The sequence below is a fragment of the Carassius auratus genome, chromosome 6 (genome assembly GCF_003368295.1).
Source record: "Carassius auratus strain Wakin chromosome 6, ASM336829v1, whole genome shotgun sequence".
In the NCBI taxonomy this organism is placed as follows: Eukaryota; Metazoa; Chordata; class Actinopteri; order Cypriniformes; family Cyprinidae; genus Carassius; species Carassius auratus.
Window position 1 is genome coordinate 24,498,599 of NC_039248.1, and position 10,000 is coordinate 24,508,598.

Genomic DNA, 10,000 nt, shown 5'->3' on the forward strand with positions numbered 1-10,000 from the left:
GTGTGTGTGTGTGTGGTTCATTCAAGAACAGCCCCATGGCTGTGAGGTTTTTCCATTACGATCTTTTGAACATTAGCGCTCACACAGTCACATTTCTGTTCTGATCGACCTACAGCTAAAAAGAGACGCATCCACCACCAACAGCACACTGCACTTAAATTTATATGCACATAAATGCATAAATAGATCATGAAATCATTGGTATCTGTGGGTTTGACCATCCAAACTGACTTTTTAGGGCTTGACAGTGTGAGTATCCACTAAAAATGTTATGTATGTGAACGGTAAAATACATTCAGAAGCATACAAAAAATAAATAAATACAGTAAATAAAAAATGCCAATTTAAATGAATTTTAAATTATTCATTTAAAAACTTAAAGGAATTGCAATATAGCCAACAATCAATAAATAGAATGCAACATTATATTATGCCAACAGATAGCTTATAATTTATAATATATAATTATGACAATGTTTATTTATGTTGTGTAATACTTTGTAGATGGTTGTAGTGAAGCATTGACGTTTCAAAATAAGAGTCCTATAAATAATGCCCTCCCCCACCCGCCCCCAAAAGAAATTCCTTGAAAAATGTTCACTTAAAATTTGCTAGTTCATTTCATAAGCAGTTACAAAGAATCACCGAAATGCACTTTGAATTAAACGTGAAATCCTGAAAGATTATTTTCAGTCATAATATGTTTAACTTTTTTCTATCTTCCTTTTTTTATCGTGCTCCTAAAATACTCAACTGCTTATGTGGCTTTTGAGAAACACAAATCTATCATTAAATCTATCACAAATCTATATGATTTAGCCATTAGTACGTCTTTGTTTTAATCCATTTGATCATTTCTGTAATGATTGCATGAGCATTTAGAGTTTTAACTTGCTGGTAAAGAAGGTGCAATGAACTTTGACAGCACTTTATAAAAGGAGGTCATCAACTAACCTGACGTTTCAAGTTTAGTAGTTTTTTAAAAATGTTTTATGGCATATTTCCTCTTCCTGTTTATATGGGAACTGAGGCAGCAATTCATATGTGATTTAGCTTGAAGAAACACAATGCAGAAAGCTCAGTCAGTGAAATAAACCTGAAATCACAGGCCATGACTGTGACTAACATGTCATGCAGAATATGCTTAAATAATATAAGAGATAACAAGCATTGTTTGTAATCTCAGTTTCATGTCATGAAACAAACCGGATGGACAAAGGCAGAAAAACAGCAGGCGTTCTAAAAGGAGGATAAAGCCACAGTCAAACTGAAACTAACAGCCGAGGAAACGCTGCAAAAAATAATCTGCTTCATTCATGGGATTTTCAGAAAGAAAGCGTTTATGCACCAGATTTATGACGGAGTGACTTTTCAGCAAAGTGCATTTGCTTTGTCCTCCAATCATGATGTTTCATGTCTCTCACGGCTCGATGGTTCCTCTCTGAGTGGAAGTGAGACGATATCATCATCATCATGTCACCAAATGCAACAATTCAAGAAATATTCAACCACAGAAAACCTATATCAGTCGAGTGTGCATATGAAGATTTCGAGAGAGAGAGAGAGCTTAAAAATACTAGATAACATCAAAATCTGAAAAAGGCACATTGTTTATGAAGCACACTGAATAAATGTTTACTAAAACATGCACCTATTGTAGTTTATTGTAAGTAAATTACTCAACAATTTCCATAAACTATTAAAACAGTTCACTTAGAGACTACATGTACAGTTTTTACTTAAATAATATGTACACTTTATAATAACATTTAGTTTCTGCTAACTAGGCAATGCAAAATACATATGATTAAGTAGGAATGATTACGTAATTAATAAAGCAATGCTTTATTTCTATATAGGGCATGCACATGATGTTTTTATCTATGCTATTTGTTTATATATAACACCTTTTTTTTTAGAGTTGCATACATTTCTTTGTACTATGATTAGTTAATGACCATGCATGTGTTTATTTATGAGCTGGGATGCTGTGCGCGTGGCTTACCGGTAGCTGCATGTGCACGCGCGCTGTATTCCAGGTGTCGGTGAAGCGGACTGCGCTCGAGCTCAAACTCTCAGAGCGGGGCGTGGCTGTTTGGGTGCTGTCACGTGACACATAACAGCCAACCAGAGAGCGGCTTCATAAACCAGAGTTATTATTTTACTCCTGCCCTAGTTGGATTATTGGTGCACTGTGATGCTTTGACAATATTGCTAATTAAGCCTGAAAACTGTCCTCTTTTGTTTTTTCTGATAAAAAATAAAATTATTAATAAGTAATGTTTAAATAATTATGTTTAATATACGTGTCCATGCTTTGAGGATAAAAATAGAAAAATAATAAGGCGATATTAGGTGTATGAATAAATGTTAGTACATACATAAATATCATATAGTGAAAAAACAGAATTAAAAAATAAATAAAAATAGAAAGAAATTTCATGAGAAACCAAAGGACAAAATACATTTATTGTTGTTTTTTTGTTCGTGTACAAAAGACCAAAGATTTATAATTTTCTTGGAATTCTTTCAGTTAGTTGCACTGATAATAAAAGTGTAAAGAACAAATTGCTAGAAAATAATGTAAAAGATAAGTTTACTTTAGTCATCTCCGAAGTTTGGACCAAAATTAAATATAAATAATTAAAATATAAATACTGATATAAATTCAAATTCCATTCCCACTGAGAGGTGAAATTTTTAGAATTATGAGTGATGTTGCTTTAAAATAAAACGTTAAATAATCGTGCGCACTGATTTGATGAGGCCATTGACCAATTATATCCCGGCGTTCAGCTCTTTGACCAATGAGATTAACGCCACCTTGACGGAAGTTTCACGCCTACACTTATGGGTATTGTAGTCTTCCGCTAGCACGAGTTCAATGCGGTTATGAAGAACGATCGACAATTAAAAACTACAATTTCCTGTGATGCGGCCATGTGGTTTGACGCGTTTGGTTACATCAGCGTAATACTCGATTCACACACCGATTCAGTTCAATGAACTCGTTTCCAGCTGTGTCTGTCTGACCTGTCAAAGTAGATTCACTCAGGAGAGTCCTAAAGTGACAGAGGGCCAAATGAAAGTGTATATCTCCGACGGAAACCCGCACTGTATTAAAGTGCTGGCGGCGCTGGAACTCACTGGAGTGAAATGTGACACAGAAGTGGTCAGCCACGAGGGTGAGAGACATTATCAGACTTTCTGTTGATGTTCTGCTGTTGACAGCCAGATGTCCGGTCTGACTGATAATAACATGCTTTTGATGGAAACGCACCTATCTCTGAATATAGTAAACAAAGAAGTCCCACAGTATTTAACATTATAATACTATATACACCATAAATGTGACTTTAAGAGCACAAAACAAATCATTAGGGTTATTATTTTTTTCGAAATTGAGATTTATGCATAATCTAAAAGCTGAATAAATCATCTCTCCATTGATGTGTGGTTAGTTAGGAGTCCAATATTTGTCTGAGACACAACTATTTGAAAATCTGGAATCTGAGGGAGCAAAAAAATCGAAATATTGAGAAAATCATCTTTAAAGTTGTTCAGATGAAGTTCTTAGCAATGCATATTACTAATCAAGCATGAAGTTTTGATATATTTATGGTAGGAAACTTACAAAATATCTTCATGGAACATGATCATCACTTAATATCCTAATGATTTTTGGCATAAAAGAAAAATGTATAATTTTGACTCACACAATGTATTGTTGTGTATTGCTACAAATATACCCCAGAGATTAAGACATATTTGTATTTATGTTAATACTACAGTATGTATTGAAGCACCATGTTGTTTCTGTGGTAGATTCTGGTAGTGTTGTATTCAGTGTGTTTTGTGCTTTAACGTGTGTTTCTTCGTGTATTCGCCGAACAGAGAGAGTGGTCCCTCACTTCACTCACCCTGTGTTACCCGTCCTGTTGTTACCCGACGGCCAGCATCTCTTCAGCCCCAACAGCATCTGCCAGTGAGACCCCGACCGAACTTACATTACTATCTTTACACTTTGATGAAGACGTTTTTTGGGGGGGTAGTAAATGCCTGTAATATACTTTTATCTTTGTTTAACGTTTTTTCCCCCAACTTCTTAGAACAATATGTATAAATTAATAGTTTATTTGCAAAAAAAGATAATTCTTTTTTTTTTTTTTTTTTTTTTAAATCTGTTTTTTATGTTAGTTAACTGTATTTATGTAAGATAATAAGAATAATCCAAGTGCCATTTGATTCAAATTAATTGGAATGCACATGATTTTTTCACATGATTTTTTAAAAATGTTTTATATATATTTATATAAAAAAGTATTTGGTTTCATAATATATGTGTGTTTACTGTGTATATTTATTGAAAAAAACAATTATATATATATATATATATATATATATATATATATATATATATATATATATATATATATATATATATATATATATAAAACACACAAATGTAGACGTACAAAAAATAATATCGCTAGTCACTAGGAAATGCACTGCTATAATTACTAGCAAATGAAACTATGGCTCAAGATAAAATGTAAATGCATGTATGTTATTTCCAGATACCTGTTCGACATCAGTAGTCAAAATCCGACTGACGCAACTAATCAGTGGCTGGAATGGGAAGCAACCAATTTACAGGTGACTATTGCAAAGATTAATAATGCATATGACATCACAGATAATTATTATAATTGGGTAACTGCAACAGATTACCTTTACAGCACACTGTGTTGCATGCAAAGTTAATTTTTACAATAAGTGCATCAGATAATAAAGTTAAGGCTCAAATTGACTTTGACAAACACGTTCAGGATTAGTTTCTATTGTGCATATATATGCATTCTGCATGTTCACAAACGACTTATGCATAAGATTTATGCACTTTAAAATTTCCATGCATTTTGATTTAATGGTTTAAACATAAACTAACTAATAAACTGAATGTGATGCATGTTTCTCCATCAGAAAATCATGCTATCATTTATTATGAACTATTTGCGTTTTAAATAATACCTTTAAAATGCTTTCATTCAGAGTGACTCAAACAGCATAAATAATTTCAATGTGAAAAGTTTCATTAATTAATAAAAAAATATATATAAAGATGATTAAAATATGACTAGCTGTGGATCAAGCAATATTCAAATCAATAAATGTATGAATTTAAACATTCATATTAAATGTATGTAAATATGTACTGTTAATAAATGTGTGTGTGTGTTTATAAATTATTCATTTATTATAGATATTCATACCTAAATAATCAACATTAAGTCTGTTTATCGTGAAACTAATACATTCAGTTAAAAAGTATAAAGATGGAATAAGCAATATATAAAAACACATTTAGTTCATTAGTACTATTGAAGAAATCTGACCTGTATTGTTGACAAATGTACATTACATTATTTTTATTTGTTAAAACTGTAATCCAAATGAATTGGAGTTTTATATGCAATTCAAATACAACAATCTTAAATGTAAGTATTTGTTGTGTTTCTGTAGAAAGTAATTGATTTATAGTGTGTGTGTGTGTGTGTGTGTGTGTGTGTGTGTGTGTGTGTTTAGCCAGCAGTGCTGCAGTCTCTCCACATGGTGGCGCTGCAGGGGAAACATGTCGAAGCGGCCGCTGTGATGAAGGAGCCACTGAACTGGCTGGAACAGAGTCTGAGCAGGAAAAACACACCGTTCCTTACAACAGTGAGTCCAGTTCATCATAAAGACACACATCTAAGACTGAGACAGGATTCGGAAAACATGCAATAAACTCATGAGAATGTATAAGGGATAACAGTACAATAATGAATATAGTCAGATTATTGTCCCCTTACTCAAATCAGGCTGTTCTGAGATTCTTGTCAGAATGACGTAGTTCTGCACAGGCCCCTCCCACGATATAGTTGATTGACAGGGTCGTCTTACCTTAGACACGCCCTGAGTGAACTGTGAGCTGTCCGTAATTTTTCCGACTCTGGCATCCTCCAATACATTTTTCTGTTTGGCCGATGTGTTTGAGGTGGGACTTTTATTTTGATGCCATTGAGAGCAGTAGTGCCTGAGCACACATTTTGAACATAATTTGAACTGTAAAACCAAGGAATTAAAATGCATACAAAAAAGTATTATAACAAGTGCTTTAATATTATTAGGAATAGAAAGGCAAACATTGTAATACTTTCTCGTTTGATGTCAGCATTAGGCAAATATACATTTATATAATTTAAACAAATCTTTGGAAATCTCAGTGCCGTCAAAATAAACACGTGTGCCAAACAAAAAACTTATCAGCTGATATTTGAAAAAAAAAAAAAAAGCCAAATATCGGGCAATATATATCAGGGGGCCACTAAATTAGTAGGGCTGTTGAAATAATAAATATCAAGCCGTCAAAATAAAAGTCCCACCTAGAACTCATCGTCCAAGCAGCAAAACATATCGGCCAATTCCGATATTTGAAAAATTCCAAATATCGGCCGATATATCAGTCAACCACTAATCCTGTTTACTTCATTTTCGATTAAATTTTTATTAAATATTACTTAGTGAAAAATGCTTTGTCTTTATTAAATATTACTTCGTGAAAAATGCCTTGTCTTCCAAATTATAACTGTAGTATGTTTATTTTACCCAATTATTTTTTTATCCATTTTCAAATTATTTTAAATTTCGTAAATATGAATAAATTAAACAATTATATCGGCTTTATATCCAATATATCGGTATCAACCACTACTACTAATAACAAGACATAAAGAAAACATTCCTGTAACCTAAAGCATCCACCTGATGTGTTTCAGGAGGCTGTGTCAGTTGCAGATATCGTCCTGTGGGCGGCGCTGTATCCTCTCCTGTCTGACTCTGGTTTTGATGCCGGTAAGAGTTCAATCCTCTGTTGATCTGCTCAGACTGCAGGACTCGTATCTGATGAGGTTGTCCTCTGCAGGTGAGCTGCGGTCTGTGCGTGGCTGGTTCGAGCGTGTCGGCGGTCTCAAGGCGTGTCAGACGGCCGCTCACAGAGTCCTGCAGGGTAAAGGTGTTGAAGCCTTGAAGACTTTCCTCCAGAAACTACCGGCCACACAAACACAGCGCCGGGACAGTCCCACCAACGCCAACGAGGTGCACAGGAATCCAAGCATTGATTATATACTACTGTTCTTTAGGTGTTTGAGACATTTGTGAGATGTTTGTGAGGCGTTTGAAATGTTTGCAAGATTTTTTATTTTTATTTTTGTAAGACGTCTGTGAGATGTTTGTCAGATGTCTGTAAGATGTTCGTGAGATGTCTGTGAGATGTTTGTAAGATGTTTGTCAGATGTCTGTGAGACGTTTGTAAGACGTTAGTACGATGTCTGTGAGATGTACGTAAGATGTTTTTTAGATGTTTGTGAGATGTTCTCTTGATGTTCTTTATATGTTTGCGAGACGTTTGTGAGATGTTAGTGTGATGTCTGTGAGATGTTTGTAAGATATATGTGAGATGTTAGTGTGATGTCTGTCAGATGTTCATGAGATGTCCTCTTGATGTACTTTATATTTTTGCGAGACGTTTGTGTGATGTCTGTGAGATGTTTCTAAGATATCTGTGAGATGTCTGTGAGATGTTCATGAGATGTCCTCTTGATGTTCTTTGTGTTTGCGAGACGTTTGTGAGATGTCTGTAAGATGTTTTCTTGATGTTCTTTATATGTTTGTGTGATGTCTGTGAGATGTTCGTGAGACGTTTGTAAGATGTCTGTGAGATGTTTTCTTGATGTTCTTTATATGTTTGTGTGATGTCTGTGAGATGTTCGTGAGACGTTTTTAAGATGTCTGTGAGATGTTCTCTTGATGTTCTTTATATGTTTGTGTGATGTCTGTGAGATGTTCGTGAGATGTATGTGAGATGTTTGATGTTCCTGAGATGTCTGTGAGATGTTCAAGAGATGTTCTCTTGATGTACTTTATATTTTTGCGAGACGTTTGTGTGATGTTTGTAAGATGTCTGTTAGATGTCTGTGAGATGTTCATGAGATGTCCTCTTGATGTTCTTTATGTGTTTGTGAGATGTTTGTGAGATGTTTGTGTGATAGTAGTGTGATGTTTGTGAGACATTGGTGAGATGTTTGTTAGATGTCTGTAAGATGTTTGAGATGTTCTTTAGGTCATGTACGCTGTTTAACTGTGTGACGTGTGGTTTGTCAGGCTGGAGACGGCGAGCATGTGATGACAGAGGAGGAGATTGAAGAAGCTGCTCAGGTCTGGTCTGAAGGACTCAAAGCTTCTCCTGCGGTCACAGAGAGGAAACACCCGATGTACGACTATAACCTCATCACTGCAGATTCAAGCCCTCTCAGCTGGTGTTCACTCAGTGACTTTAATGTGTGTTTTTCTCAGTCTCCCTCAGGAAGGAAAGAGAAACGTGCTGCTCACCAGCGCTCTGCCGTATGTCAACAACGTGCCGCACCTGGGAAACATCATCGGCTGTGTGCTCAGCGCTGACGTGTTCGCCAGGTAACGCCGCTCTCGGATTCATCAGTCACTTATTTAACCCTCATAATGCTTTCTGGTCCGTTATGCCCCGGAAAAGATGTGTAAACATTTCTAAAAGAAAAAAAAGTCAGTACTTTTAGTACAAAACTTTGCAAATGCTTTCATGTATTATTTTTTCAGATGTTTTACAATTATTTCTTAATATGGCAATATATTTTATAAAAAATAGGTAATTTTTAACCTGTTAAAATTGATTAGTGTTAAAAAACTTTTGTGAAATATATTTGGCCCTTTCCCCATATCTCACACACTTTTGGGGCTAAATTTCTGTTGATTAATGTTGATAAAAAAATTGTTTTATATATATATATGTATATGTATGTGTATGTGTATATATATATATATATATATATATATATATATATATATTATTATTATTTTTATTTTTTTTAATCTGAAAGTGAATTTCAGAGTGATATTTATTTAGTTTTAATGTTTTCTTGTTGGAAATAAATATGTAGGTTTTATGAATTTGGGCTGTTTTTGAGCAATCATGATATTAAATTATTAAATTACATTGATCCCAAAGTGGTTAATACGTGTAATTTTATTATGTATATGTATATATATCATATTTTGTTTTCATGTGTAATTTGAAGAATTTCTCAATTATAATTTTTTTTTATTTGCCACTATCCTAGATTTTGCCAGTTGTCAGTTTATTAATTTACAAAATAAAATTCTAAATGCTCTTTTATTCTTTTATGCATGTTAATATTTACAAGTCAAAAAAAGCATGTTGCTTGAATTTTTACATAAATATTGTGTTGCACTGAATTACAGTATAACATTATTTCAACTAAATTTTGACATTTTATTTAAGTAGACCCGTAACATAAATTTAAAATGTATTTATTTTTGACAGAATACAGATACAGGAGGATCTTAATTATTTTTTTTTTATAATTAAATAAAACATAAAAAAAAAAAAACTCAATACATATTGTAAAACAGGTATAGAATATCTGTTGAAACATTAAAGTTTAGAAATTTTAACTATTTATAAAATGCATGCATGTATATCAACAAACAAATCTTTGCAGCTTTAAAGTAAATACATAGGTGCATATAAACGCTCCTTTGTGTCTCTGTTTGCAGATACGGCCGTTTGCGCGGCTGGAATCTGCTGTACGTCTGTGGTACGGATGAGTACGGGACGGCGACGGAGAACAAGGCTCGTGAGGAGGGTCTGACGCCGCAGGAGATCTGTGACAAATATCACGCCGTCCACGCCGAAATCTACCAGTGGTTCCAGATCGACTTCGATTTCTTCGGTCGCACCACCACTGAACGACAGACCGAGTAAGGACTGGATTTACTTTACCATCAGTTTCAACCGATACATTTTTAGTGTTTATTTACGTTTCGAAACTTAATTTAAACCAAAAATTAAACGTTAACTGAAATGGCTGGGGGTTATTTATTTTTATTTCATTTCACGTATTCATTTAGT

The 10,000-nt window shown here is 34.0% G+C and overlaps 2 protein-coding genes across 3 annotated transcripts in view; one reads left to right on the forward strand and one right to left on the reverse strand.

Moving 5' to 3' along the window:
- Window positions 1-2,164, reverse strand: part of LOC113088980 (rho GTPase-activating protein 9-like) — a 15,369-nt gene extending 13,205 nt beyond the window's left edge. Inside the window, exon 1 of the mRNA XM_026255880.1 lies at window positions 2,006-2,164. The gene's annotated coding sequence lies outside the window, so the exon portion shown is untranslated. The remainder of the gene's footprint in view (window positions 1-2,005) is intronic.
- A 761-nt stretch (window positions 2,165-2,925) lies between these two features.
- The window catches only part of LOC113102970 (methionine--tRNA ligase, cytoplasmic), a 22,931-nt gene continuing 15,856 nt past the window's right edge, over window positions 2,926-10,000 (forward strand). For both annotated transcript variants that reach the window (XM_026265919.1, XM_026265926.1), the window contains exons 1-9: window positions 2,926-3,185; window positions 3,895-3,985; window positions 4,578-4,656; window positions 5,587-5,718; window positions 6,816-6,891; window positions 6,962-7,134; window positions 8,200-8,309; window positions 8,392-8,508; window positions 9,646-9,849. In XM_026265919.1, the coding sequence (XP_026121704.1) occupies window positions 3,083-3,185; window positions 3,895-3,985; window positions 4,578-4,656; window positions 5,587-5,718; window positions 6,816-6,891; window positions 6,962-7,134; window positions 8,200-8,309; window positions 8,392-8,508; window positions 9,646-9,849 (1,085 nt within the window). In that variant the 5' untranslated portion in view covers window positions 2,926-3,082. The remainder of the gene's footprint in view (window positions 3,186-3,894; window positions 3,986-4,577; window positions 4,657-5,586; window positions 5,719-6,815; window positions 6,892-6,961; window positions 7,135-8,199; window positions 8,310-8,391; window positions 8,509-9,645; window positions 9,850-10,000) is intronic.